The sequence below is a fragment of the Phyllosticta citribraziliensis genome (genome assembly GCF_038025025.1).
Source record: "Phyllosticta citribraziliensis strain CPC 17464 chromosome Unknown J3D65scaffold_7, whole genome shotgun sequence".
Lineage (NCBI taxonomy): Eukaryota > Fungi > Ascomycota > Dothideomycetes > Botryosphaeriales > Phyllostictaceae > Phyllosticta > Phyllosticta citribraziliensis.
This window is the reverse complement of record NW_027117344.1, coordinates 2,139,826-2,167,738: the sequence shown is the minus strand read 5'-3', so window position 1 is coordinate 2,167,738 and position 27,913 is coordinate 2,139,826. Positions and strand designations below refer to the sequence as shown.

The following is a 27,913-nucleotide window of genomic DNA, read 5'->3' as shown; positions in this document are numbered from 1 at the left end:
TTGTTCAGTGGAGGAATATTTTCGATGATGCCGTGGTGACTGGAGCTGCCGGTCTTACGTCATCCACGTATTTTCCCAAAACGCGCTACTAACCGAAAACGCGTCTCCCAAGTCCCCAACCTCCACCGTTTCGTCTCCCTTCTCCAACTCCACCACCAACGACTTTGCGGAACCACTCCTGTTCGCTCTCCAAATTCGCATCCATTCGACTTGTCCATCAATTTCAAAACCGTCGTACCGGTCTTCAACGAAGTTGACAATTGTGGGCCCCACGGCACGCGCCTCTCTTCATCCACCATTCTCTCGCGCGACCGCGTCAACACAACCGATGCAGCTCCCTCCCATAACAGCGCCGTCTCCCGTCCCCCGAAACACCTCACGGTGGAGTAGGGATGTTTAACGACACTCCATTGCGTTGGTGCTTGCGATGCCGGTCCTTCACTCGAGCCTCTCAGCACGGTCTCACGGTGTCTGTGGCTTGGTCGTTGCGGTGCTGCCCTTCTGGGAGACGCGATGGGGAGGATTGGATTCGGAACTTAACCCTAACCATTTTCGGTTTCAGTCTCACGGGCCTCAGCGCAGTTGCCGACCTCGTGACTAGCACCTGGAAGCATCCCGATGTGCCCGTGTGCTTCGGCCGGGACGAAGGTTGTTGGAAGGGTCGTCAAAGCGAGAATCGTGGTCTTGGGGAGGTTTCATGCGTCGTTTTGGTAAGATCCTCGAAAGGGACGCGCGTCGATTCATCAATCCGGACAGCAGACTCTGGTCTACATGGACGGCTTTGAGGCAAAGTGCCTAGCGAGAATGCCGGAATAGCACAGGTGGGAGCTGCCGGGCGACCTTTACGGGTTGTCGATGGGATTTTCGTCCTCTGTCAAACTTATATGAGGCCAGTCGGGCTGCTGATCCTGCAACATTAGATTCCGTCTTGGGCTTCTGAAAAGTTGCCTCGATCCTCACAAGCAGCTTCGGTGCTGTCCGCTTCCACCATGTGGTTGCATCACCAATATACCTGGCCGGTGTCACCTGATTGGTCGCAGTCTTGACGGCTACCGCCCTTGTCTGACAACAGAACGCATGCCCCTCGCCTCCACCACCATTTGCCAGACAGTATCGTCAGAACCACGCATTGCGTGCAGCGACATCTGCAAGCACCACACAGAGGGAGTTAGGCATGCTGTTCCATCGACAGTCTGCAGGTCTGTCGTCAGGTGCCCCAAGGGCTTATTGGGGGTCCACTTCTTCATGGCGAACGTGGGTGTGGGTCGACATTCTCAAAAAATGCAGGCGGATCCAATACGCACAAAGGCTCGGCAATCTTGACTTGGTCTTGCCATTCCGGCAGTGGTGAAGATCACGAGCAGCTCTCCAACTCCGCAAGCAGAAATGCTCAGCGAACCTGATGCTCTACCCTGTCCAATCTTGCTGGAGTGCATATCAGCCAGCACAGTCTCCAGCCTTTGCAACGGCACCCGCCATCTGCATTGTCACCATGTGGTGTCGTCCGACCAGCCGTGATAATCATCAGTCCCAACGAACAGCGATGGGAATCCTGGTGAGCGCCGAGCCTGTCGGCCTGGGTTTTCATCTGGGTACGAAAATACCTCTGCACACGCGTGGAGATGGAAGCGGTTTTTGATGATGTTATTTGTCCGCTGAATATCGCCCTCGGCGCTACCTACAGGTGGCGACAGGGAAACAAAAACGTGTCTCTGGGATGGCTGCAACAACAACAGAGAGATGACTTCTTGGTGCAAGGCATCGAGGTTTGGATGAAGCGGGGCAGTGCCGTTGGCGGTTCTGCGGGAGCAATGGAGAAGCCGACCGAGGTTTGTGGCAATGGCCAGGGCTGACAATCGCTGCGAATCTTACAGAACTCGAGTCCATAAAGTCGAACAACTGCTCTTTACAAACCTCGTTGTTTCGACACTGTTCGTCGACCCAGTTTCAAAGCTTTCTTCTGGTACGCAGCAACAAAATCGCAAACTCGACAGTCCCGACTTGCCGACAAACCACAGCCATTCCAGCAGAGGCCGGGTTTCGTGGAAGAATACGATGGCTTGCGGCCGGGTTCCAGTGGCAATAGGCAGGACCTCTCCAGAGTGAGGCTCAAAGTTACGACTTGTCTGCCTACGGCGGCTGCCGGCTTATTTCCATCCTCTCATTCACGTTTTCCACCTCCGTTAGTCTGGACCCTTGGATGGGTTGGCGGAAGGGCCGGGACTAGGTTTGAGCTTGCTGGCTGACATTCCGGGGTGCGGCTTCGACGCTGTGGTTGCGATCTTGTGGAAATGCATGCGTGGGCGAGTGAGGGGCATTTGGTGGTGGATGCCACTCAGGGGATGAGCGGTTGGGTAAGACTGGGAGGAGGGCGAGGAGCCCTAGCCGCCTCTCCGAGGCAACTCGGGGAGGTGGCCCAAGATTTTTTATAAGTTCCCCTACCTCCCTTGATCAACCTGGGCTGATGCTATTAGACGATGACACGGAGGAATGTCGAAACGACGGCCAAGATTCGCGAAGACTTTTGGATCCGACCGGGCTTGGTGAAGGCTGAACAGAACCGATGATGACAAAACGAATGGCAAAGTTTAACGACAGCCTGGTTATCTTGGCCGTGCCGGCCAGATGACTTCATGGTTGTCCTTGCGAACATAGCAGAGCTTGTCTGAGGTATCTGTCCGGCCAGAAAGCCAACATTCTTGGTCACTCCAAAATCTCAACTTTCTTCTCGAGGAGATCACACACCCGAGGGAGATGGAAATTTCTTCGCAAGGACTCTATCGAACAGAAGCACAGAGAATCGATCTTGTTGTGGAGATTGAAGTTTGACCTGCAAAGTGCCGGAGCCGGAAGAATGACAAACTCGATGAAATTGGAAGAAGACTGGTGCTTCCATAATGCGGTAAGTACGAGCACCACGCATGGTATCAGCTAGGTAGTGGGAACCGAGCGGACCGTTGACCCAGAAGCCCGTAACGGATAGCATCAACAATGGCATCACGCTTTCAACGGCCAGGCTCTCGAGTCAAAGCTTTACCTAAGACACGTCGGATACGCCAAACTGAAAACAGAGATTCATCCAAGGGTTGTGATACTTGAATGCCGCGACAGTTTCCAAGCGTTTGTTGAGAACCGGTTCGAGGCCTTGGGCCTTGCGGCAACAACGGCGGTGTCCGTCGCCTGTACCTTCTGCTAACCAAAGTCAACACGTCTATGTCGGCCTCGGTGTTTTGAGGCATAAGCCACCATCTCTCCCGATGTGCCGCAAAATGGTTCAGGTGTGATCCGTAGACTTCGGATGCGGATTGGTCTACCATTTGAGCACAGGACAATCCTCCTTTCCTCGACTGACTGACCTTAGGCATCAGACTTTGCGCTCCGATCCTTCTGCTCAGCAACACGGCACAAGCCAAGTAGCTATGTACTCGCTGGCCTTGTCCAACCCCAAGTTCCAACGACATGCCGCGGGAGTCCGGTTTTTAACGCGCATTTTCGAGCGTAGGGAACGCCATCGCGATATCGGTATTCCCGCGACTCGGGTTGTTTCCTGCGAAGTCTGGTCAGGAACCAGTGCAGCTCTGAATGTTGCTCAAAACGAGTGCCTATTGGCGCAGATTCCCCATGCTAGAAACCTACGGTAGGTGCTTTGTGCCTATATGGAAGCTATGGATCCGATCAAGTCCGCGACGCTCCAGAAACGGCTATCTGTTAAACCCGCAGCCGAAAGCCGGAACAGTAGTGGAGCACGCCAGACTGCTTTGCACTGCGCCTGGTCGCACGTGTCAAATAAGCCGTCGACTCCAAAGCTGTGGCTAAGCTTTGGTTCCTGCCCCTGCATCACACACCACGAGCTCCGCATTGCACGGGGCTGAGCTGGGATTCAATGCCAACCTGCCACGGGGCCCAGGAAGCTATCACCAAGTGCAAGATGTGGGACTTGGGCAAATAAGAACCACCGATGCAGCGCTTGGCTGGTTCGACAGCTTGGCTGATGACCGACTGAACAATGCTTGCTGCTGACCACGCAGTGCTATATCCCGAAAACTATGACCTTGACTACAACTTGGCAGTTCTTCCTCTGACATTGAATCAAGGCTTTTGATGCTGCCAATATATGTAAGACAGTCATTTGCATCTTCAACGACAGCAGCCTCATTCATCCCCGCTGCTGTTGGCAGCTTCTTGCGGATCAACCGACTAAAGTTGCGCGATGGAAGTGGCGAGCAGCGACTTGGCATTCTGGCTGCCTTTGGCTATGCGAAAGTCTCGACCGTCTGGCAAATGACAGCGCCCACTGGTACGTCTTTGTTCGGAGCGAACCCGAAGCCAGATCATGGATAAAGATGGATGCGCCTATCGCGACGCCGGATCACTCCTGGTGGTCAATCCTCAAACTATTTCAAACAAGGGTCCATTTCTCACCAACTTGGATTTCGAGCAATCCGAGAGCGCCGAAATTTCTCCCCGCAGGCCACATGCAGACGTTCGGCTCGTGGGCCTTGCCACTTGATCTTCCTCATTACAACAATGCCTCAGCATCGGTCAGATCAACTCAAAGGCATTCTACTCGCGAATTATGGCAAGCCCCTTGACACCCGTCTCAAGCGGTCTGATTGAGTCGGCCGGCGAGGAACCGCAGCTTAGCGTCTCATAGCTGAGACACCAAAATCTCGCACCACACGAATTTGTAAACCACTGTCTGCTGCCGCAGATGAAACCCAGATAGGGCGAAAAAATCGAAAACCACCGAGACTCCGTTGGGTATGGCCCGCTCTGGACAGGGCTGTGCTTGAAAGCTCCACCGTCTTGCCAGCTTTATATTCAAGATGTTCCTCACCAGCACCGTTGTGGCTCAAATTTTGGTCGAACTTGGTTTGAACGCTTTCCCGCAAAAGCGTGAAGTCACGCTGCCTCGTCATTCCTTTCCACGCCTGGTTAAGTTGATCTTAATTCTCGCGAGCGTGTCGGTCGCTTTTGTACATGTCCTGGAGACCCGCAACCACATTCGCGAATAATTTCTAGTCGTCCCAATGCCTTCGAAAATCGGTTCGGTATTTGTTCTAGCCCTCGTCCCTTTCTCCCTGGCTTATGGGCCACACTTCCCTTCTATTCGTGCCGACAACACCACTGCAGCTGGTGCAAACCCTCAGGCCGCTGGAGCTGGGGCTGGTGCAGGTGCAGCAGGAGCAGGAGCTGGAGCCGCTCCACAAGCGGCAGGACAGGCGCCTGGCGATGCCTGCAAAATCGCGCCTGCTCTCTTCAATGGAATCGGCTCCAACATTTTGGTACAACAGAACGAACAACTCAGCACGACGGCAATTCAGTCTTTCTTGAAGAGCAACGACGTTGGAGACCAGAACCTTTTCAGCAGCCTCAAGAGCAATCTCATCACCGTCGTCGGCTCTGGAATTACAATCCGCCAGACGAACCAGGGCATCGCTGGTCAGAGTAACCCCGCCGCCTCGGGATTGCAGACTGTGGCAAACGCGCAAATGCAGGAAATGTCCCTGGCCCAAAGTCTGACGGGCGATCCGCAGAAAGACCTTCCCGTCATCGACCAACTGCTCACGGCCTTTTCGGGTGGAATTTCGCAGAACCAGCAGAACCAACAGGCAGTAAGTTTTCTTGACTCGTCGATTAGCGTCACCCACACTGACAACTCAGGCCCTGTCTGCATGTCAAAATGCTGCCGGCCAAGGGAACGCCCAGGCTCAGCAGCCGCAAGCCGGACAACAGCCAGCCGCCCAGCCAGCGGCGCAGCCTGCTCAGGCCGAGCAACAACCACCAGCAGCGGGCCAGCCCCAGGCCCAGGCGCAAGAGGGTCAGAATGGACAACAGGCTGGACAACAAGCTGGCCAGCAGGCAGCAGATGCGCAAGCAGCGCGCAAGAAGTTCCGCCAGCGGTGGTAGACTGCACGTGGTTAATGGCAAAAATGTTCAATTTGAGGATCTGTTGCATTAGTCGAATATGTGATCTTGTCAGTCCCCCGGAGTCTCTTCAAACTGTCATGATTTCAACAGAAAATATCCCAATCCGCTCCCTAGATGGTGAGCCTCATGATTCTACCATTTTCTGGATGTGCTTTGCATGGGACAATTTTGTGAAGCGAAATCGGAGCCAAAAAGTCATTCGGAATACACCTACAAGTTTGAGGACCAAAAGCACTCCCAATCTTTGAAAGCGCCCTCAAGACTGGCGGACCCCAATCATCCAACTGATCCTGCAACACCCGAATTTCGATTGTGTATACACTCCGGAGTTAAATTTCGGATGCGAAGTACCTTGCAGACTTCAGCTCAGGAGCCTCTTCCCTCAGACTTCACCCATTCAAACCAAGAGACGAGCAGTTCTCAAATACCAGACAAAGTTTCACACTTTCCGCCAATTGTCAAAAGCGCCTCGTTTTTGCCGCGATAGGAGGATCCGCACAGCAGAGGTTACATATGTGTGTCGGAGTCTAGCAGTTCTCTCTGCATGCTGTGCGGAAAAGAAGCACCCGGAATGGTGGATTTGAGTAATTGAAGCTCTTTGTAAGAACACGGGCTTGGCTCTTACTTTCTATTCCTACCGATCTTGCAATATGCAAGTGAGAAGAGACAATTGAGCTCTCAAAAAATGATGTACGCCCTCGACAGAACGTAGACCAGCGCTGCTCCCAGGGTTTTGACAAATCACGTGGGAGGGCGAGAAGGCGCATGTCCACGTAAGCTCTAACCGTAACGGGAAGGCGGGGGCGCTCCCGCACGGTGCACTTCTAACATCTTTATCCCTACTACATCTCGTCCAATCTTCAGACAACAAGACTCTTCTGCATGGCTCTGAGTTCCGACCAAGGAATGACGCGCAAGACTTGAACACGTCGGGCTTGCTCGTATACCAAACGAAAGACGCTGGTCCGCTGCTTTGACTTTTCGGGCCAACATTCGCGTTGGGACGTTCCCTCGGGTGGGTTGTAATCGCATTCTCTTTTCTTCATTTCTTCTCCAAAGAGAGTTTGCAACAGTGACCGAGTCTTCCACAGCCGATCCGCGCTATTCCACCAGATTCAAGTAATGTGGAGGATGCATTGGGTTGGCGAGAGCAGTCAGTGTGCTAGCCATCTCTCGCGAGTCAGTCTTCCAAGCCCTCAGCTTCCGGACTTGTCTGCCTCGCTTTTCCGGAGACAAATTCGTCCGTGGAGAGCTGCCTGCAAAATGTGTCGGATTTGGTGAGCGAATTCTCTTGAGCGGCCTCACTGCAGCCGCAAAATAGAGCGCCAACGCGTCACTGAAAGGGCCCTTGTTTCCTTGGCTCCAAGGCTGACTTGCTGAACGAGCTGCGCCGCAGAATCAGAAGCTCGCGTCCAACCGTTTCTCAGCCAAATGCCTGCCTTTGGCATAAGGTTCGGTTCAGGCGGCAAACCCGACCTCAGCAAGCCTTTTGGATGACGTTTCCATCGCGCTTGTTCTAGAAATTTGAAAAACGTTTCAGCTTATGCATATCTCTAGGGAAGAGAGTTACCGGCAGAACCTTCTAAGCTTAGCATGCGCGCTGCGCGGCGGCCGACGGCCACACTGTGTTTGTCTGCAGATCTACCCAAAAGCCTCTTTGCTTTTGGTTGCCAAGGCCGAAGGCGGGTTATGCTTACGGGCAAGACGTCCGCTCGCTTGACCCCCGTAAAGGTACATGGTACGTGAGGATGTCTTTCTTGGAATGCCCATCTGTCTGCCTTAGATTTGCGATTTTCCTGCACAGCCATGCGCGCGCGTTGCCAACAAAGCCGATTCCGCGTGTAAGCACTTTGTCATGGAGAAAGGCCGAAAGTATCGTGTTTGCTAAGGCCGGCGGTGTTTTCTGAGCGCAGTGTTTGTGGCGCGGTCAACGTCACCCAATGAATTAACGTCATCAATTCCTTAGTCCAAATCTCTGGCTAACAATAGCTGAACACATTTTCAAGCTGAAACGGAATTCCTACATGGTTTGAACAGCCGTTGGCAAGGAAATGGCCTACGGCAGTTCTGTCTTCGATGTCAGACTTCTGTTCCAACTTCCCATTCTAGATTGGCTCACAGTCCATGTGCATCTGCAAACAGCTGGTAAGCAGCCTCGTATTTTGGCCGAGTAATGGAGGAGGCGGGGGCTTGTGGATGTAGGGACGGGAGAACGGAGTCAGAGTCTTTCAGGTGAGGTTATTCGCTTCGCCCTGAGGCCGCCGTCCATGTTTCTGGGCGGCGCAAGTGCACAGCCAGAGGCGCACGGAAGCGGGAGGACTGACTAGACAGACAAGAAGATTCCTGGACAGGATCATTGCTGAGCCAAAGATCTGTGGAGACGGACGGAGCGGACTGACTTGGCAAGATCATTTTGAAAGGTATAAATATTTCCAGAAACCGCTGAAGACAATAAGCCAGCAGTGCCAATTCAATCGTCTACCCTCTCAATCATCTTTCACACCAATCATCCAACTACTGAACCATCTTCCCTCATATCAATCAAAATCAATCACCATGCGTTCCCTCATCGCAGTCACTTCTGTCCTGGCCCTCTTCCTCACATCGGCTGTGGCCAGTCCCGTCGCCGCTGAAAACGCCGTTGGTCAAAAGATCCAAGTGCGTGACGCTGGCAATGACTACTACGACGAGAAGAAGTACGACGACAAGAAGTACGACGAGAAGAAGTACGACGACGACAAGTACAAGAGGGAGGACAAGAAGGATTGCGACGACTACAAGGACAAGTACGAGGACTACAAGAAGAAGATCGATAAGGAGTGCAAGAACCAGCACGAGTATGACTACAAGAAGTGCGACGACTACTACAAGAAGTACAACGAGTACAAGAGCAAATACGACGACAAGTGCAAGGACTACTAAGCACGCCGCCGCCCGCCTCGACAAGATCGATCTGCCAAATGGAATCTTCGCGGAGCACTTTGTCATACGGGGAATGGGGGGGTTCATCTTCTGATTTTGAGCTTTGGTTGGAGGAAGTGGTAACTGTCTATCCTTAATGCACACGGCCTAGCGGCATGTCAATTTGTCAATTTGGACAAACCAACAAACACTACGAGAGGGCATTCCTTCACACTTTGAGAGGGAACGAGGGTGTGGATACTCTTCTTACGATATATGAACAAAATGAAATTCGTCTTTCCTTTTCAAAGGCAGCATTCGAGAAGTGACCACAGACACTCACTCGAAACAAAACACGTCCAAGTAAGCTCAGAAAAAGACAATCATGTTCATCTCGGACCGAATCCTTCCCTCCCTCCCTCCCTCCCGCCAGTTTGCAGGCGCCTAGCGAGCCAGCACGCAAAAAGCGGCGTAAGCAACCACCGCCTTCTTCCCCAACGCGGAGGCGGGAACGACAGCCATGCCTGCCACACGCGCCCCTGCACAGCCCGTCCTGGACAAGCCTTGCGCCGCCCCATGCCACATGGCCTGGCCGGAACGGGAAAGCGGAGCTGTTCTTGGGCGCGGGCCTTGGCTTTGTCGACGTTCTGCACTTTTTTCTTTTTGGTTCGGCTTCTGGCTTTTGTCCTGACCCTTCCACCCCTGGTAACCTGCCTTACTTTACCGCTGTCGCCGCCGCCGCTGCCGACGCTACGGCTGCTGCTGCTGCTTGCATGTCGGCAGATGAACAGGTAAGGCGACATGCATGCTCTGCATCAGCCTTGTTTGCCGCTGACTTTGGTGCGTGATCGGAGCGAGCGCCGCGCCGTGACGCGAAGGGCTGAACGACGAAGAGGAAGCGATCCAAGCCGCGCGTCTTCTGCTTCTGCGCCGTCACTATTTTCATCACGATGATCAACAACCACCTAAGTCTGCGTTGCAGGGCAAGAACGCTCCGCCCGCAATGGCGGAGCTCTGCGTGGCTGGTTGGCTTCCACGGCAATGGGCCCAAAAGTCATGGACAAAAAGTCATGGGCCCCAGAAACAGCGGCTGGGGCCGACCTGACTAGCAGGAACGCTGAAAAACACCCAAGGCGGCTGCTGTTGGATTGCTGGTAGCTCCAGAGACGAAATCGGAAGGTGCCGCCATGTCGAGCATTTCCAAGGCTGAGATGGGGTGAATGAACTAAAATGGCCAGTGTTTGCTTTCAGCTGGAGAAACTGTAGGGCTACAGCCTCTTCTCTCGTGTCACTGGCGGTGCGAATGAGTGGTTCTGATCCACGCGAGACGAGAGAGCTTTCCACGCATTGTCGGCATCGTTCGGCAGACTGGTTCGAAGAGGAGTAAATAGACGAGATACTTTGCTTTTCCTCGGCTGAGAAACATCCTACGCAAGGCACGCAGATGACATGCTCTAGTGCGCTGCCATGTGGAGAGATTTAGTCTTACCTTCAAGGGTTGGAGGATTCCATCACCCAAATAGAACGCCCAAGAAGCTGAACGTGCTATGAGCCGTCTTCGACGCTTTCTTGTCCTGCATGCTCATATGCCTGCTGGAACGCATTGTCTTTTGCCGTGCCGCTGCAACATTCAGGTGTAGACGTCAAGGCGTCCTGGTCCAAGCTGCCCAACAGCAACAGGAGAACAGGGCGAGGATGATGGTCTTTCCGTCTCATGCGTTCTTGGTAAGTGGCTCCACACGGACGACGGAAAGTGATGGCGCGTTAATCAGCCTCGGCTTGCTGTACAAGCTATTAGCTACGACATGGAAGGAAGAATTTTGGAAGCAAGCCTTCGCCAACGCGTCGGCGCAGTGCCGCAGCAAGACGATGCCATGGCTTGGCGGCATCGATCGTTCCTGCGGTCAGCAACCAGGTTCGCTTCAGCATTGTTCCTGGTCACTGCCGAACCGTTCCGCTCCCTACCTGCTGTCTCTTTTCTTTTGCTGGGCTGCAGAGCTGTAGAGCCTGTTCACCCCGTGGTCTGATCAGAAACACCGAGAGGCAGGAGGAGCATGCGCATGTTGAAGGGTGAGACGGATTCTTCCGCGACTTCTTTGGATGATGATGTAGAGCGAGTTTGCCGACGATCGATGCACGCGTCTTCTCTGTGAGTTTTCAAGGCTCTAAACCAAGGATTGAGAGATGCCAATGCCGATTCTCCCGTTGTCTCTGTGGAGTATTTGCGTTGAGAAAGGCCGCGGCCGGCTGTGGAGTTGTTCCTCTGTAGTCTCGAACTTTGGGATCTTTCTCCATGTCTGCGTTCGCGGCTGGTAGAGTTGTAGTATTCAAATATATGCACATTGGGTGTCCAACGGGATAGCGCTCCTTGTGGTCGTGTCGTTCTGAAGGCCTTTATGATAGGATGTGCTAGACCTTCTTCCGATCTCGTTCTGGAGTGGCATTGACAGGCAGCATAGAGGGGCTCGATTCATCCCCTAGTCCCCCCCCCCCCCCCCCCCACAGGAGAGGATCTGCTTCACGGCTCTTCGGCCATGGTGGTCCACTGTAATGCTCTGCTGTCTGGTCGCAGGAGGTGTCGTCGCCGGATTGATTTGCAGCTGTTGCTGCGCGAAAGTGTTCTCGAATGTCAGTGCTGAATTTCAGATCAATCGACAGTGGTTCCGTGAGTAGGTTGTCCTTTTAAACAGAGGTTCAGAGATTAGATAGAGCGCGTGGATGCCACGCGTGTGACCAGTCCTTATCAACGCGTGCGACATTTGTGCCCTGCAGCACGTCAAGCGCAACCAGAACAAGGGCATGTGGCTGACACGCACAAGATTTAAATCTCGTTTAGATAGGTCTTGACATTCTCCCAACGCCCGTCGTGAATCGCTTCTCTCTATGGAATCCGCGGCCAGAGGTAGCCTCGCTAATCGTTCATCGTTCCCAATCCCATGCACGCAATTGAGTCTTGACGGAATATAATCCGACAACAGTATATCCAGGAAGATGTCTTTTAAGCCTTGGGCGTGTCGTAGTAGTGCGCCATCTCGAGGCCGGCGCGCTTGAAGCCGCACTTGACGTAAAACCCCTCGTTGGCCTCGGAGCAGTCGAGAATGGTCTGGGGGTCGACGATATGAGCACCGATCGAATCCGCCAGTGAGCGCCGCGATCATACGGTAAAACGCGCACAGAAGGGGAGAGCACAAACTCACCTTGTAGCAGCCCACCTTTTCGGCGACAAAGTCCAACGCCTGGATGACGCGCAGGCCCAGCTTCTTGCCCTGCTGGTCCTTGGCGACGGCAATGTCCTCAATGTGTCCGACGAGGCCCAGGCCGTGGATGAATTTGCGCTCGACGACCAAAGCGCCCGTGCCCACGATGCGCCCGCTGTCGTCGATGATGCAGATGAGGAAGTATTCGTCGTTGCGGCGGCTCATCCAGTCGTAGCGCTCGTTCCATTGCGCCTCGCTCACATCGCCGACCGTCGTCAGCACGCGCAGCACGTCGAGGAAGCCCGCGTGGTAGTCGCTGCGCCGAATCGGTCGGCATGTGTAGCCCTGCGGCAGGGCGGAGAGAACGGTCGGCGAGATGAGCTCGGTGCTGAAGAGGGGGGCGTTGGGGTCGGAGAGGATCGACATTTTGGGAGGTCAATTGGTCGCAGGCGGTGGGGATGGAGCTGAGGTCGTCTGGTCGGATAGCGAACACGGTCGAAAGAGTCGATGCTGGTGATCAGGCGCTCCAGAAAAGGAGGCACAGTCGAGGTGGTGGAGAGGCGGGGGATTTAGGTTGGGAGCAAGGAGGCAGGCAAGTACGGGACAGATGTGTACCGAATGCAAAGTCAAAAGCGGGCGTGAAGGAGGAGGCAGAGGAGGGATAGAGTGTAACAGGGACAAAGGGCTGTATACAGGAACAGAGTTGGAGGAGGTGGGAGAAGAGAAGAAGAGGTCGGAGGATGTTTTTGGCGGGGAGGCCAGAAGAGGACACCCCTGCGCGGGGGTGCCCTGCCCTGACTGATCGTCGCCGACGCGCTAAATTTAGCCCCTGGCTGACCCACCACCGACAACACCACAGACCCATCATCACGAAAACACCACCATCAAGACACCCATGACCTACACGAGATGAGGCTGAAGTAAAGCTCACCAGTTGCATCCAGAACGCCACAGCCACCTCCCTCCTCTAACCCCAGAAATGACCTCCGTCTCAATCACCGCCACTCTCCTTGGATTTACCAGCATGCTCCACGGACCGGACCGCTCCTCCCTACTGTGCACGGCATCAGGGGACAAAAGAAGAAAACAGAAAGAAAAGCAAGATAGACGTGGGGGAGTTTGCCCACGCTCATGCCCACGCTGTAATAAACCTGATACCCCGTATATATGCACACAAAAGGAATCCTAGTTCCTGAAAATCACCACCAGCCGACGGCCAATGAGATGGAGCGTAACGCTTATCGGTGACGGGGAAAAGATCAATGCCTTTTTGTTTGGTGCGTTATGTTCACATTTTGATCGACTCCATGCTCTCCTTCTCCAAATCTTCGTCCTTTGCCATCTCCTTTTACACGTCCGTTGTAGTATAGTGTCATAAGTCATCCCACCATCTCATATTTTCTTCGTCGTCAAACTTTCCACTCACGCCAATGTCCATCCAAACGAGAAAATCATCCACACGCTCGGTCAGACAATCCCAGGAGAATTCTGCGGGGAAAGAGGAGGAGAAGGTGTGTATGTTTCTGTACAACAACCAGGGGCTTCCAAAACCCGACCCACGCACGTACGCACGCGCGTCACATACAGGGAAAAAAGCAAAACGCCGCGTCTTTCATCACTCATAAAGCATCTGCACAGCATGCACCCACCCCATCTCATCTCATCTCACTTCTCCTACGCCACACCCACCTCCTCAACGACCTTGCCCTTCTGCGCCTTCTCCTTACTCTTCTCCATCAGCCCCTCTGCTTCGTTCTCTTCCACGTCACTCACACTACCACTCGTACTGCTACTCTCCCACCCACACGCACACTCGCTATCGTGGTCATCGTCACCCATGCCAATCATGCCCACGCTGCCGCGGCCGCCAACGCCGCCCAGAGCGCCGCCCGCCGCCAACACGGCCTGCAGCGCCGCCTCCAGCAGCCGGTTCTGGCGCTCCACGGCCTCGAGTCGCGCCTCGAGCGCTGCCGTGCGATTTCGCTTTCTGCTCTTGCCGGACGACGTCGCCGCTGCGGCCATGGCGTTGGGAGCGGGCGTGGCGGTTGTCTTGCCTTTGCTGCCGTTGCCGCTGCCACCGCCACTGCTACTGTTGCCGCTGACAGCTTTCTTCGCATGGCCAGACGAGCTTTGGTGTTGGTGGTGATGGTGGCGCTGGTAATAGTGCGGCAGATACGACGGGTGCGAAGATTGATGCGAGGCGCTGCCGGCCGCTGTCGTTGACGAGGACGACGTCGTCGTCGCGCCGCCCGCCGTGCTGCCCTGGAGCAGACTGCCGCTGCCGCGACTGCTCCGTGAGTCGTGCGAGAGGCGCGGGTACGACGAGCGCGAGACGACGGACATGGCGCTGGGCGTCTGCAGCGTGAAGTGCGAGGCACGGTTGTTGCGGACACCGCTGCCACCGCCGTTGTTGTCCCCCGACCCGACAGCGAAGCTGTTGGATTGGCGATGTTGATGGTGCGTGCTTGTACGGCTATTTGGGCGCGACTGGTAATGACCGTGGTGGTGATGGTGAGGGTGGTCGCGCTGGCCGGGTACGAACTTCAGACTGCTGGCTCTGCGCGTTCTTCCAGTTGCGTCTCTCTCTCCTCGACTCTCTAGCGCTGCATCGTCCAGACTCTTTCTTACGCGCCCTTGCTCGACGAGAGCTAGCGATGATGAGCCATTGCCGTAAACACCATTCGTGCTCCCGACGCTCGTCCGCACCGCAATGGCAAGAGGACGCGACTGCCGCCGCTCTTTCAAGACCAGACGAGCTGGCTTCCTTGGGTGCTTGGGACGAGGCACAGGCATCTGCTCCGCGACAGTGACGACGGGAGACAGCGCCATTTGGCCAGTGAGAGGTGTGTACCCCGTCCGATACGAAGGAGAGGGATGGGGATCATTAGAAACTGAGCATGTGGACGCAGGACGGAGACGAGTGGAATCCTTTTCCTTGGCCTTGTCAGTGCCCTTGTTTCCGTCTGCAACAGAGAGCCTGGCGCTGCTAGACGACGGTGTCGTGTTCGAGCGTCCGATGAGGTGCCTTGCTCGCTCCAGCTGGTCGCGGTTCGCCTTGGTGATCTTGGTGGTGATGTTGGTCGTCCGGTCAACATGTTCACCTTCGCTGCTCTCTTCCTCCAGCGGCTGCGCCACAATCTCGTCAATGTTGTGTCGACGGCGTTGGAGGTCGCGCAGCTTCCGCGCGCGCGTCTTGTCCTCGCGACTATGACGATGTGTCGCCTCGACGCCTCCTTCATCCAGCTCAGGGGACGACGATCCTTCGCTCACGAACGAGTCCTGGCGGCTCTTCTCCTCGTCATCAAGATCAGACTTGATGCTGATTGACAGTCTGTCTTGCTCCTTGGGTCGATATATGCCCTGTCCCGCAAGACGCTCCCTGCTCGTCTCCTCCGTCGACCTCTCAGCTGTTCGGTCCTCGTGGTTTCGAGTCTTTTTATCGCTTTCTCTAAAGCTCTCCGACGACTTTGAGCGGAAAACCTCCATACCCACGGGCACTGGCAGTATGATTTCGACGTCCGTATCAAAAGCCTCAGATTCAGCATCATTCATGGCAGCAACAGAGGGCGACGGATGACCACTAGGTGGATTGCTAAACAACGCAGCCCTGACGTCAGTAGCAGCGGAGCCGCTACGCCTGAGATTCGGCTTTTCGGCCTGCTTGATGACCTGTTGGTCATTCTCGACGAGCGTCGCAGACTTGTTCGTCGTCGACTGCGCATCGGACATTGACGGTGCCGACGGGTTGGTGATCCGCAGTCGACTCTGCGCAGGATCAGGGATGACGAGAGAGTCGGAAAGATCTGGATGCTGCTGGAGAGCCAGCGTCGACAGCCAGGTGTCAAAAGTGTCAGTTCCCAGCCCGTGGCCGGGCTTGTCCAGCAGGGATGCAGACCGACGCTTGAGAGCAAAGTCGCTGCTGCGTAACAATCAGTTCCCGTAAGTTGCCTCTTTGCACAGATCAAGTCTCACCTCTTACTCTGCATCGACGAATGCCCATCCGAAGGAAGATGGTCCGTCACAATCTGCAAATATTTTCGTCCTTCAAGACATTAGCGAAAAAGCCCTCTCTATCTCGCCGACAGCCAGAGACAAGACATGACTCACCTGTCGTGCTCACCTTCTGCACCACGCCCTCGGCCGGTACAAAAGTCTCCTTGATCCCACTGCCTCCAGCCCCGCCACCCCTCAACTTTCCAGTCCGCATGCCTGGGATCCCAGTCCCCTTTCCAGGCCAACCCTCGAGCGATCCCACCTTCTCCACGAGGCCGGCCTTTCTCCCAGCCGCCCGATGGTAACCCGGCAGGAATCTCAGCGCCGACTTTGACGACGTCGACCCCTTGCTGCGGCGGCCGCTGCCCGACTCGCTGCCGCTCGCTGGCCCCGTGTCCCGAAGAAAGGATGCAAGTTCACGGTGCTCGGGCCCAATGCCAGGAATGCGTGCGTAGGGTCCACGTGGGATGCCAACAGTGCCCATTTTCTTGGGCTTGCCGGCGTTGATACTGGTGCTGGTACTGATGGAAGTGGTAATCGAAGGACCCTTTTCGTTGGAGGGGACAAAAGTGGGTGCAGTCTGAGGTTGAGAAGGGGAGAAGCGACGCCCGCGAGTGATGGGTCTATTGGTAGTGGTGGTGGCAGGAGAGATGTTGGTCGTCTGGATGCGGAGCACCGGCTTGACGCGCGGCGAGGTTGCGGTTTGAGAGGTAGGTGTATCGTGCCGACCAATGCTTCCACCACCGCTGGTCGGTTCTGCCCTGGAGGCAGCACGCTGAAGAGAGTCCGCCGTGGTGGGCGACTTGGCGGGATCCCCCAAGCTACTCTTGGTGTTGGTAGACTGCCGCAGTTGCTCCTCTTCCTCCTCGTCGAGGATGATGACTCGAGGTGAACACCGCAAGTCCAACGAAGCAGATGAGTTGAAGTGACCGTCTGGCCAAAAGGGTTGGTCAGGCAAGTTCCACCAGGGTTCGGTGGCGCTGCGATCCTCGTCGACGTCAACGGTGCCGGCGGCGGCCTCTGACGGGGAGCTGTGGGTCTCGGATTGAGACCGGGGCTCTGCGTGTTTATCTAGACGGCGCTTGGGGGCACGGGCACCTCCAGCTCGCTGATGGCGACGCAGAGCGGGTGGAGGGGGAGAGGCGGCAGGCGGAGGCCTCGGAGTATTCACCTCGTGGGACCGCGGAGTGTGATTCATGAAGGTGTACGACGGAGTGCGCCTGTGAGGACCCAAAACAGGAAAGGGTGGAGCACTGGGGACTGAATTGGCAGCAGATCCGGGACCATCAGAGGAGGTATTGGCAGAGCCTCCACGAGCAAGACCGAAGACCATCTCAGCGGCAGACGACGGAAGGCTGCATGAGCTTCAGGCGGTCAAGAAGGTTAGCGAGGTGAGTTGGGAATAGAAACCCTCGGCGAACGTGGCAGGGGGTGGATGCGTCGACGACCAGGAGGCGAGGTAACGTGAGAACGGGGGGCTCGAGAACCTGAAGCGGAAGTGGAAGAAACTGGCAGCCTGAAGCGTGACGGTTCTGGTATTTGGGTCGGAGCGTTTGCTTTTTTGCCTCTGGTCTTTTCTTTTTGCTTGATGCCGAAAAGCTGCTGCGTTCAATGCAATGCACGAGCAGCAGCAGGAGCAGCAGCAGCACGACGGCACCGCGTGCTCCAACGGCAACACCAGGTATGGGCTCGAGAGAAATTGGTAGGTCGAAACTGGGGGCGTATTTCTTTTCTCCGACAGCAAGCAGCAAAAAAAGTGTTTCTGCCCCCTTGGCACCAAACGTGGCCTTGGGGAATCAGACTAGCGGAAGCGCAGTCGCAGCAGAGCAGGCGACAACCTGGAAACGTCAGTCCAAACCAACAGCGGGAAGCGCAGCAAACGCGCAGCGAGCGCACGCACGAGACTGGATTTTCTCAGCGGCGCTGCCGGCTGCATCAATATAAGCACTGCTATTCTCGCCGTCTGGCGCCCGGGCTGGCTACGCCGTGCTACGTCTCGCCCCTCGATCCATCTCTTCTGAGCGCAAGAGGTCGAAGGCGCCCTTGTTGTGCGAGGGCGCCGGCCGCATTGGATTGGATGCTTCTGGGGGGGTCGTTGCACGGCACCAAGTGTCGTATGGACTCGTACTGTAGCGTGGCGGACGCTGGACCTCATTCATGTCTCTGTTGAGAGTGCGGTGTGGACGGTCGACGCAGGCGGCACGCTGGCACTGCTGTGCGACGTCGGCCGCCGGTGCCATGGCCTGCCCGAAACACAAGCCTCTGCTACAACCAACGCGGGAGATGGACAGAAGCAAGGAGCATGACATGAGCTGCGAGCGCCTCCGTTTGGCGCTCTGCTTCCTTGACGAGGCGTCTGCGAGCAGCCGACGGGTCGACGCAGCCATATTAACTGCGCTGCGCCTGTCTCGCCTTCGCCACATGGGAAATCAAATTGGGGGGGAACTTAGGGGGTCGTCAGGGTCAGGCACAAGGAACATGGAGCTGAGTGAGCAAGCCTCCATCCCCCATCCTAGGTGGCCAACGTGTGACAGGTACGAGTCCGGCCGGTGTACTGTACATGGATCCAATGTCCATCTCATCCTGTGCCACCGTCTTCAACACCACCCTCTTGCCAAAAATGGCCTCTCCCAGAGCACAAACGTCAGCACCAGCGTCGACCAAAGCAGTCAGCACGCACCCAAGCTCCGATTTTATTTCCGACCGTCATCTCATGCCATGCCATGCGAGCATTCTGGCAGATCCAATATCGCGGCTCCTGTTCTCTACTTGAACGAGCCAGACGTGCTCCCAACTCGTCCCGTCTTTACACATGCACTGTGACTATGGGCGCAGGTATTCGCGTGCGAGCCTCGTTGTCGGACAATTGCATGCGTGCTCGCGACGTCACATGGGGCAGACCCGATCTCGCATCGCATCGCAAGAATCCTTGCTCATGTTGGCCGCACGCTGACATGCAGCAGCCAGACGACAGGAAAGACGTCGTCGTCGGCTGTTGGCGATCCGTCTGTCCGTCCGCCAGCCACATGGGTGGTCAATGGTAATCCTTTGATGACCACCGACCTCGGAAAATCCACAAGTGCAGGCACAGACGGCGCTCAAGGTACGGATAGCCATTCGTTGACGTGTGACAGGAAACGGCTCGCTTCCGATCCTGTCAAAGGGGGGGGTGCGAGGGTGGGGGAACACGAGGCGACGAGCCGTCTGGTCTGGATGGATACCTTACACAAGCTGCCTCCGGCCCCCACGCGCTCGACCTCGCGACTTTTCCCTCCCGCACGCACGCACGTACGCCAAGGTGAGATTGCGGTGTGGCTGCTGAGAGGAGGGGAGCGGAGACCAGCTGCGGAACCTCGGCGCCGTCGATGGTGGTGGCCAAACAAGAAAAACTCCGAGAGGCGCGAACGACGCTCCCAAACGCGATCGTTGGGGGATTCAGAAAATGTGGGTGAGGGGAGTGGGTGTAGGTGGGAGCATCTCTTCCTTCGCTGTCTGGGATTCAGCCAGCGCCAAGGCACTGCTGAAGTGTAGGAAAATGGTTGGTTGCGAATTAGAGACAGACCGCCGTTCCAGCTTGCAGCTGCTGTGTCCAGGATAGGCACGGCAGAGACGAGGCGCGTGGCAGAGAGACTTTGGCGCTGGTACGGACACAACAGATACCTTCCGTTGCTATCTCCTTGTCCCGACAAGAGCCTCGACCATCTGGGAGAAAGGCCAACTAGACTCGATGAGATTATGGCCGTGAGCAGGTCTCGAAAGTCAACTGATGGTCAACTTGATGTCCCTTCGATCAGGTCGTCGATCCCATCAAGTACAGTTGCGCACTCACCAAGCGCCTCCGATCAGCTCTCACTTGCATCCATCCCAACCGCCTCACTTCATCACATAAGCATGCATGCACGGCTGTCTTTCCAGCTCACCGAAAAGGATCTACCTACTGCGATACTCGACTCACCACCACCAGCGCCTCCCAAGCCGTACCCAGAGATAGGGTTATTCATATTCCCAAAATCTGATGCTTACCCCACTCATCCATCTTTCCAGCCAGACATTCCCACCCGAGTAAGGGAAGAGAATCCGGAAGCCAGTCCTGACGTAAGGCCGGCTAACCCTTCAGCCGTTCATTCGCCCGTCCGTTCCTTTTGACCCATGCAAAACAGAAAGAAGAGAAATAAGGAAAGGGGAAAGTATTTTCTGTCTTGGGAAGAGAAGTGTGAAAACGCCATAACTGATGCAGTCAGGTCCGGTCAGTGGCGGACGCACCACGCCGACCCTTAAGGTCCCGCTCCTCTTATTTTCATCTCATGTCCATCATCCATTCCATCTACCTTTTCTTCCTGGCGCTCGGCATGAACGGATCCGCCTTCTTCCGCTTGGCCGGCACCATGCGCGGCTTGGACGGACCCGACGGGGCCGCAGCAGCCGGTGGCGCTCCTCCGCGGGCAGCGCTACCAGCAGCGCCTTGCCCAGCAGTAGCTGCCGCTGCTCCGTTGCTCGTGTGCGCGGTGGCGGCCGTCGGGGCAGCCGGAGTGCCGGGACGAGAGGCCGATGCTGAGGCGGAAGCAGGGCGCGACGACCCTGGCGCGCTGTTGACGTTGCTGTTGCTGCGGTCTTCCATCTTAATGTCACCATCCGCGTCTTCGTCGTCTTCGTCGTCGCTTTCGGACTCTTGCTTTGCTCCGTCGCCAAAGTAATCGGCCCAGGGGTCGTCGTCTATGGCTGCTGACTTCGACTTTGGAGCAAGGTTGTTCGTGGGCTTACTGGGCTCGGTCTTGATCGCAGGTTTAGTATCCGCGGGCTCTGGCTTGATCTCCTGCTTGACAATTGGCTCCTCCTTCATGATGGTATCGCCATTGCTGGCACCGGCAGCAGGGCCAGCGTAGCCCTCCTTGGGAGCCGGGAAAGCGGTCGAGTGCTGCCTCAACATGCCCATCAAGTCGCCCTGCGTGTACCGATCCCTCTTTTGCGCATCCTCAACGAGCTTTCGCCAAAACTCGCCCCTCACTAGACTCTGCGAGTTGCCCAGCACCCACAGCGAGCTCTTTGCACGCGTGAGACCGACGTTCATGCGGCGAATGTCTTGCAAGAAACCAATGCCACCGGCTGGACTGGCTCGGACACAGCTGAATATGATGACCTCGCTTTCTCTGCCCTGGTACGCATCGGTCGTGTTGAACTCGACATTTTCAAAGACGCCCTGGCCGTACTTGCGCAAAAAGCGGTCTTTGAGCTCGCGCAGCTGGCTCTTGTACGGAGTAATGACGCCAATCTTGCCCTTAAAGTCGTATCCATTTTGATAGTCTGCCATGAGGCGACTGTACAAATGCATGGCGACTTCAATCTCAGCAACGTTGATGAGCGAGTGACCCTTAGGAGCTGCTTGGTGTTGACCCTGGACATCGAAGAAGCGGTACGGAGCAAGCAGAGCGCTTCTATGCCAAGGCCGCACCCTCAAGCCTGCCATGTCGGGTCCGTCCAACAGGCGGCCGTCGTAGAAGGTTTGGCTGGGGAACCAGCTGATCTCCGGATGCATACGGTATTGCGTGTCCAAAAGGTGCACATAGTCGGGATGGTTCATTTGCATGCGGACGAACAGCGACTGTTCGTACTGGAAGCGTGCAGCCTCCTTCGAGAAGACTGTTGGAGGCAGCTGCTTAGGGTCACCGACGAGAATTGCCTTTTGGCATCCGTACTTGAGCGGAATCAGTGCGCTCATCTCAACACACTGCGCCGCCTCGTCGACGACGACCGTCTCAAACTCGATGTTCAAGTTTTGGAACATTTCGTGGCCAGAACCGCTGAGCGTGGCGCAAATGACGTGAGCGTCGTCCAAGACTTTTTGTTGTGCCCGCTTCCTGTCGAGCTCGTTCTGGCGAGACATATTGCTCTCATTGTCCTTGGCACTATCGATCCGTGTGCCGAGCTGGGTTTTGGCGCGGCGAAGAGCATCAAACTCTTCCTTGAGCTCTACGCCGGCCTGGCCCTTGATTTCGCCAGAATCCAGCTTTTGGCGCGCCTCTCTGAGCTTCTCCGAAATCTTCTGGTGCTCAGACATGAGCTTGCTCGTCTCTTCCCGGGCATCATTCTTCTGCGCCGGATTGACATTCAGACTTTTATTGACAAGTTCATCCAGTGTGACGTCCTTGACGTTGGCATTCATGGCATCGCTGCGACCGAGACGGACCACTGAAATCTTCTTGCTTTGACCGCCTGTTGTTTTGACGCCTTCCTTGAAACGCATGACCAGTTCGTCGACGGCTGCGTTGCTAGGGGCGCAGACGAGCAGCTTCTTGGGTGCCGGTTGACTATTGCGAGCCTGCATTGGATTTATGCCGGACGGCATAGGCTTGTTGATGACTGTGGCATTTACAGACTTCAGACTGTCCGTAAGCAGTGCGCCGACAATCGCAACGATGGTCTTTGTCTTTCCGGAACCAGGGGGACTATCAAGCAGTTAGCATACGCGTCTTCAAACATTTCGAACATTCGATCATGACTGACCCCTGAATCAATGTAAAGGCGTCATTGTCGACGGCACTCTTGACTGCCTTGGCCTGCGCCAGGTTGAGATTGTAATTCGCGACGAGTGGATCCAGCTGCTTCTCATTGTACTTGAGCAGTGGGCTAGGCTTCGCTTTGATGATTTCGTCGCAGAGGTCATAGTACTGAAGACCATTCAGAGCTCCATATTCTCTTTCGAGGGGCGTGATGCTCTGAATCTTGACACCATATACGGTCGCATTAGGCACCAGGTGCTGAATTAAGGGACCATGCATGATGCGGTACAAGACCTCCAGGTGCGCCTTTTTACGTGTGATACGAAATACGCGGGCAAGACAGTGCGGAGCGTCTCGTCCAGTGGCTGGTTGTGGCGCTTTGGACAAGAGGCAGATGTCGCCTTCCATTATGTTGAGATCGCGGTTGGTGGCGTGATCCAAGTTGGTGCTGAGCTCGATAAAGGCGTCCACATTTCCACGGTTGACGACCTTGACATTGTAAGGCTTGAAAGACCCTTCCTCGCGCGCCTTCACAAACCCTTGCCATGCCTCCAGGGTGAGCAGAGGCAAGAAGGTGTTTTGATAGTCCACGGGCGAGACGAACTTGTTCGGCACCTTGTTGTAGATGTCTGGACGAGATTTCGGCGGGAAGTCACCATCGTGGAAATAGTCCCACGAAAGGATGGTCTTGTGCAAAGAAGATAGGTCAGGGGCCAATCGCGCACGCATGTCCTTGAAAGAGCGCACAACCCTCTTCTTCTTGACAGGACCCTGTGCAATCAGCGGAAGCTTTGCCTTGGGTTTCGGGACCTTGACCGAAGGACCAAAGAGCTCGGCGTCAATTTCATCGTCATCCGAGTCCTCGCTTTCGCTGGACGAGACCATGACGCCGTCGCCCTTGATACTGTGGTCTTTGCCGACAACGCCAATGCCTTTGGTGCCAGTGCCACCTTCAGAACCCAAAAGGGGGATATTCTTCTTGACACGACGAACTGCCTCTGCGTTGGCCTTTCTCAAAGCCTCTTTTTCAAGCTCACGTTGTCTCATGAATTCACTCCTATCCGGCTTCATCGGCTGAGGCGCAGGCTGTGCCTTCTTCTTGGGCGGGAATGACGTCTGGCGATGTCTGGCATCCTGTGCAGCTTTCCATGCTTGCGCCGCCTGAGTGTTTTCGGATAGCTGTCTCTTGAGAGCGCTTTCTGAGTCTTCGGCCTCCGAGCTGCCCGGCGTAGCAGACTTGGAAGGGCCGCTCTTGGCCCATGATGCCAACGTGCCTTGTTTTGCTTTCGAAGAGATCTTGTCCTCCCTTTTCAACGATTCGCCCGTGTGTGCCTCGAGAGCTCGCTCAAGCTGAGCTTGCTGCTGAGGGCTGAGCTTAGTCCGAATGGCACCTTCAATGATCTCCATGATGAAGAGTTTAGCATTTCTGGTGATGTCGATTTCGACATCTCGCAATTGACCGAGCATTTTGCATGTCAAAGCCACCGCTTTGGTAATGAGGTACTCATCGCGGAGACGCAAGAACTGGATCATGTGGTCCATGGTGATCTGCGGGAGCTTTAGCAACTTTCTCAAGTTGTTTTGCGCCGACTGTCCGTTCCGGTCTTGGCCCTGATTGAGAGCGGCAGCGAAATGGAGGTACTGCTCGTACAACACGTCGACGAAATCCATTGTATCTCGGCAAAAGTTCATCATCTTCTCTTTCTCATAGCCCCTGAAGCTCCAGTTCTCAGTGTTCTTGAAGATTGTGATGAGGACAGTCCACATGGCGAACCAGACACGCTCCGCAGCTTCCTTTTGCGGGGCGTCCAAGTCCTTGGTGCGGAGGAAACCGTCTTCTGGGCTGCAGAGCGTGTCAATCAGGTCGGTGCACAGCTTAAGAGAGCTAGGCATTGGAGCAAAGACGTTTCTCGTGGAGATTCTCCTAAGAGACGACTCGATGGCCTTTAAGGAATTGTGAAAGAAGGCAGTGATCAAGTGAGACAAAGCATCTCTGCGGTCGCTTTTACAGCTGACCACTTTGAGAATCTCAATGGATGCTTGACGAGGTTCTGCTTCGGAGGAGAAAAGGTGCACAATGACCGAACGAGCCGTGTCGCCATCATCAAAGAGCTTATCCAGATCTTCAGGGTTGAATTCTGAAACACGCTCAAGAATGTTCGTGACGGCCCTTGATATGCTGTAAAAGGCGTTGTTCCACCAATTCTTGCCCTTGGACACTGGTGTACCGGCTTTGGTGAAGAAAATCTCCATGCCGACGAGTTGACTGGCGCCCATCAAAGCTGCTGTTGACAGATCAATGTCCCCCGGATTGATAGCTTTGACGACCTGGTCCCAGATGGAAGAAATTTCGGGATCCAGGACATGATGGAGCTGTTCGTCCCGAAACAGAATCTCCCGATCCACGTCCAACGAAAGGCAGTCGAGTGACAAGGTGTATTGAATAACGCCTGTACCGAGCTTTACAAGCTGTGGTTTCTGTAGGCTCGCAGACACTCGGATAGTGGCGAGTATGTCTTCCATGTGCATCTTGATAAAGTCCATCATGTCCAGAACCGTTGCATGCCCAACAAAGGTTGAACGAGTGTTACCTTCGTTGAGCCTTTGCAAGGCCTGCAGAAGCACTCGCAGCCCAAGCTCGTAGCAGTATGTCCTCGATGCATTGGAATACTTGTCCAGCTGAAATCTGGTCAGGAGCTGATGCACCAGGGAGCGACAAGCAGGCGTCTGATTGGAGGGCTTGATGGAGGCGAAGAATGGCTTAACCCAGCCGAAGATCTCATCCAGTGGATGTGATCCCGATGCATCTTGCTTTCCGGCACGAAGCAGAATCTGTTCCAAGGTGGGGTTGTTCAGGATTTGCTCAATGACTGTGACTGGTGAGATGGCACCCATGGCGTCCCAAAAGTCAACGGGCGACTTTTCCAGAATCAGCTGCACAGTCGAAATCAGATCGTTGAAGCCGGAAAAATTAAACTGGAAGTGTTCCAGCGTCAACTTGCAAATGTCAATGTCAATGGCACGCAGCGAGTGCGTGATCAAGTCCTTGTCCAACTTGTTCACGATGATCCTAGCACCTTGCCAGAAGGACGGAAGAAAGTCTTTGTCCAAGCATGAAAGCTGAACGCGCTTCAAAGCGTCAAATAGCGGTGCATGCACGACGGCCGCAAACTCTTGCTTCGTTGGCGGCCGTTTGAAGTTCTTCCAAGAGACGCTCGCCCACACAAAGCGCTCGTTGGATGTGCTGAAGAGAAAGCGAGTCATGGCAGTTGTGTAGACGCCCAGCCTCAGTCGCTTTTTGGTTTGGACCAGGGCAAAAGGCTCATCAAAGTGGTCCCGCATAAGCGTCTCATTCTTGAGCATCGCATCGCAGCTGAGTGATTCGAAAAGGGCGAGTTGACCATCTTGATCCAGCACCCCGATACCACGTTTCTCCTGGGGTGTAGATCTCAGTCTCTCAGCAGCTCTGTCCAACTCGGCGGTGATGCGTTCCACGTTGATCGAGTCAAATGTTTCCATAAAACTCTCAACCTCTTCGGAATCATACTCTTCCTCGAGTTTGTGTTTCAATTCGCCTCTTGAATTGTGGTAGATCCTGATGCAAACGTCGCAGGCTGACAAGTTGTGCTTCAGACGGTCCTTGAGCCACGTTTGGTACGGTGCGGCGTCAGGGCCATTGAAGGCAAAAATTGGCAAACAGTCAAGGACAAGGTTCTTCTTGGCCTTTGCTTGCTCAATCTTGGCCAGCCGATCCTTCCTCGCCTCTTCAGTCTCGGAGTCGAGGAAAAAGTAAACGTCTTCGTCATAGTAATAGCCGTCCGAGTCATCGGGTCTGCGCGGGCAAAAGAGATGTTCATCTTCAGGAAGGTCTTGCAGCTCTCTAGTACAGTCCTTGTATCAGTGAAGTCCAAAGAGGATGGGCATCAAATCAGTATCATTCCCCAACGTACCTGAGCTTACCCACGAGAACCTCGCCCATTGCGATGCTCTATCGCGCCAAAGCAGCTGGTGACGCTTGGGTGTTTGAGTAGGAGCGTGGGCAAACGGCGCTTATTGTCGTCAAGGGGCAACAGAGACCGATTATATCATCATCGCCTGGGCTACAGCTAGGTCTAAACGAGTGTTCGGGGAGCAGCACCGGGCTTTGGCTGACGGACCCAGTGCTGCAAGTCCTTGCAGCAAAGGGTCGGGTTTTCCGCGCACAAGAAGGACTTGAAGCACTCGGAGTCGGTTGTAAGCCACAGAGGCAATAGTGCCTTGGAGTGGTTGAGCAAGGTTGTGGCCGTGTAAAGTTGCGGATTGAAGGTAGATCTTGGGGGAGTGCAAGCGATCGATGCGGGCGTTGTCGGCGGTCGCAGGATTTGCTGGCGAGAGGTTTGATCAAGCTGACATGAAGGGAGTGCCTGCATGCAGCAGGACTTTGCTTTGCTGAGAGGTGTGCAACAACAGCACAGCGTGGCGGGTGTTAGCAAGAGAGGAAGAGTACGGAGGATGTGAAGTGTGTGTACTGCGGCCGAGGCAACCCTGTCGAAATGCGCGCCCGGAATCGCGGAGTTTCGCGTCGCAGGCGCGCCAAGGAACGGAAGCTCCGATCAGGACGCTCGGGCCTCTTCCGGAATTCACGTAATCTGCACGGTCCTCACTTCAGGTTTCCTTTCCAGGGTCCACCAACACCTTTACCCTTGACTTGGAACAATGTGTCAACAGCCGGTGATGTTGCTGCTGGCGTGAGTTGTCCGTGGCGCGCCAGGCCATGCTTACTGACCCCCGTCTATACTTGTCGACCAGATGATGCCATTTTCCAACAATGGTCAAATTGCAGTACATTTCCAGGATCACCACGGTGGCACATTTCAAACAATCATCCAAGCCAAGTCATCAGTTGATGCCTTCTTCCAAACTCAACTCTACCTGCTGAGATGCTCTTCAGCTAGAACAATGGCAGCCGAGACTCATGACGGTCAAACAAAGATGACATTGCACTTTTGCGCCGTCTATGCAATCGACCGTCACAGGAGCAGGCGCCAAACTACCTACTTGACCATAGCGACTATAAAGACAGGGAAAAATGATGGAGCCATGTGGAGCCCAAGAGACTGCAAGGAGGTCGGTCAGGACAAGGTAGATGGACAGAGGGAGTGCGCCCATGGAGATAAGAGTACAAAGGAACTTGGAAAACCGAGTTTGATGGCGCAGCATACCGCCAACAATTGAGGTCCTCAATAAGAAGAGGGGAAACAAAGTATCGAGAAGCCCAAGTCGAGGCCCATCAAACCCTGGTATACGCTTCAACGCCGTGCTCTACATGGTATTTGTCTCTTGAGCGGATCTCAAAGACAAAGCGCAAAAAGAAAAAAAGCAGACCCAAACCAAAAAGAAAGTCCGTAGAGAAAA

The 27,913-nt window shown here is 55.0% G+C and overlaps 7 protein-coding genes across 7 annotated transcripts; 2 read left to right on the top strand and 5 right to left on the bottom strand.

Moving 5' to 3' along the window:
• Positions 1-2,829: 2,829 nt before the first annotated feature.
• J3D65DRAFT_420042 (uncharacterized protein) lies at positions 2,830-3,559 on the bottom strand. The gene has a single exon (XM_066796093.1). The coding sequence runs from the start codon at positions 3,459-3,461 to the stop codon at positions 3,006-3,008; it is 456 nt and encodes a 151-aa protein (XP_066654891.1). The 5' UTR covers positions 3,462-3,559; the 3' UTR covers positions 2,830-3,005.
• Positions 3,560-4,769: 1,210 nt separating this feature from the next.
• On the top strand, positions 4,770-5,965 carry J3D65DRAFT_628733 (uncharacterized protein). Its single transcript, XM_066800658.1, has 2 exons — positions 4,770-5,615; positions 5,665-5,965. The coding sequence occupies exons 1-2, from the start codon at positions 5,031-5,033 to the stop codon at positions 5,908-5,910; spliced, it is 831 nt and encodes a 276-aa protein (XP_066654890.1). The 5' UTR covers positions 4,770-5,030; the 3' UTR covers positions 5,911-5,965.
• Positions 5,966-8,370: 2,405 nt separating this feature from the next.
• J3D65DRAFT_419999 (uncharacterized protein) lies at positions 8,371-9,114 on the bottom strand. The gene has a single exon (XM_066796092.1). It carries the CDS (start codon positions 8,938-8,940, stop codon positions 8,479-8,481), a length of 462 nt encoding a protein of 153 aa, XP_066654889.1. The 5' UTR covers positions 8,941-9,114; the 3' UTR covers positions 8,371-8,478.
• Positions 9,115-11,335: 2,221 nt separating this feature from the next.
• On the bottom strand, positions 11,336-12,783 carry J3D65DRAFT_628722 (glucosamine 6-phosphate N-acetyltransferase). The gene is made up of 2 exons (XM_066800657.1): positions 12,030-12,783; positions 11,336-11,935 (listed from the first exon to the last, which is right to left on the bottom strand). Exons 1-2 carry the CDS (start codon positions 12,453-12,455, stop codon positions 11,831-11,833), a joined length of 531 nt encoding a protein of 176 aa, XP_066654888.1. The 5' UTR covers positions 12,456-12,783; the 3' UTR covers positions 11,336-11,830.
• An 895-nt stretch (positions 12,784-13,678) lies between these two features.
• On the bottom strand, positions 13,679-17,482 carry J3D65DRAFT_419847 (uncharacterized protein). The gene is made up of 3 exons (XM_066796091.1): positions 16,137-17,482; positions 16,002-16,071; positions 13,679-15,948 (listed from the first exon to the last, which is right to left on the bottom strand). Exons 1-3 carry the CDS (start codon positions 17,353-17,355, stop codon positions 13,704-13,706), a joined length of 3,534 nt encoding a protein of 1,177 aa, XP_066654887.1. The 5' UTR covers positions 17,356-17,482; the 3' UTR covers positions 13,679-13,703.
• A 2,775-nt stretch (positions 17,483-20,257) lies between these two features.
• On the bottom strand, positions 20,258-26,698 carry J3D65DRAFT_419767 (SEN1 N terminal-domain-containing protein). Its single transcript, XM_066796090.1, has 3 exons — positions 26,470-26,698; positions 22,524-26,399; positions 20,258-22,465 (listed from the first exon to the last, which is right to left on the bottom strand). Exons 1-3 carry the CDS (start codon positions 26,496-26,498, stop codon positions 20,347-20,349), a joined length of 6,024 nt encoding a protein of 2,007 aa, XP_066654886.1. The 5' UTR covers positions 26,499-26,698; the 3' UTR covers positions 20,258-20,346.
• Positions 26,699-27,051: 353 nt separating this feature from the next.
• Positions 27,052-27,733, top strand: J3D65DRAFT_659562 (uncharacterized protein; the record flags this gene model as incomplete). The annotated part of the gene is made up of 2 exons (XM_066802557.1): positions 27,052-27,246; positions 27,308-27,733. 2 exons carry the CDS (start codon positions 27,052-27,054, stop codon positions 27,731-27,733), a joined length of 621 nt encoding a protein of 206 aa, XP_066654885.1.
• Positions 27,734-27,913: the final 180 nt, after the last annotated feature.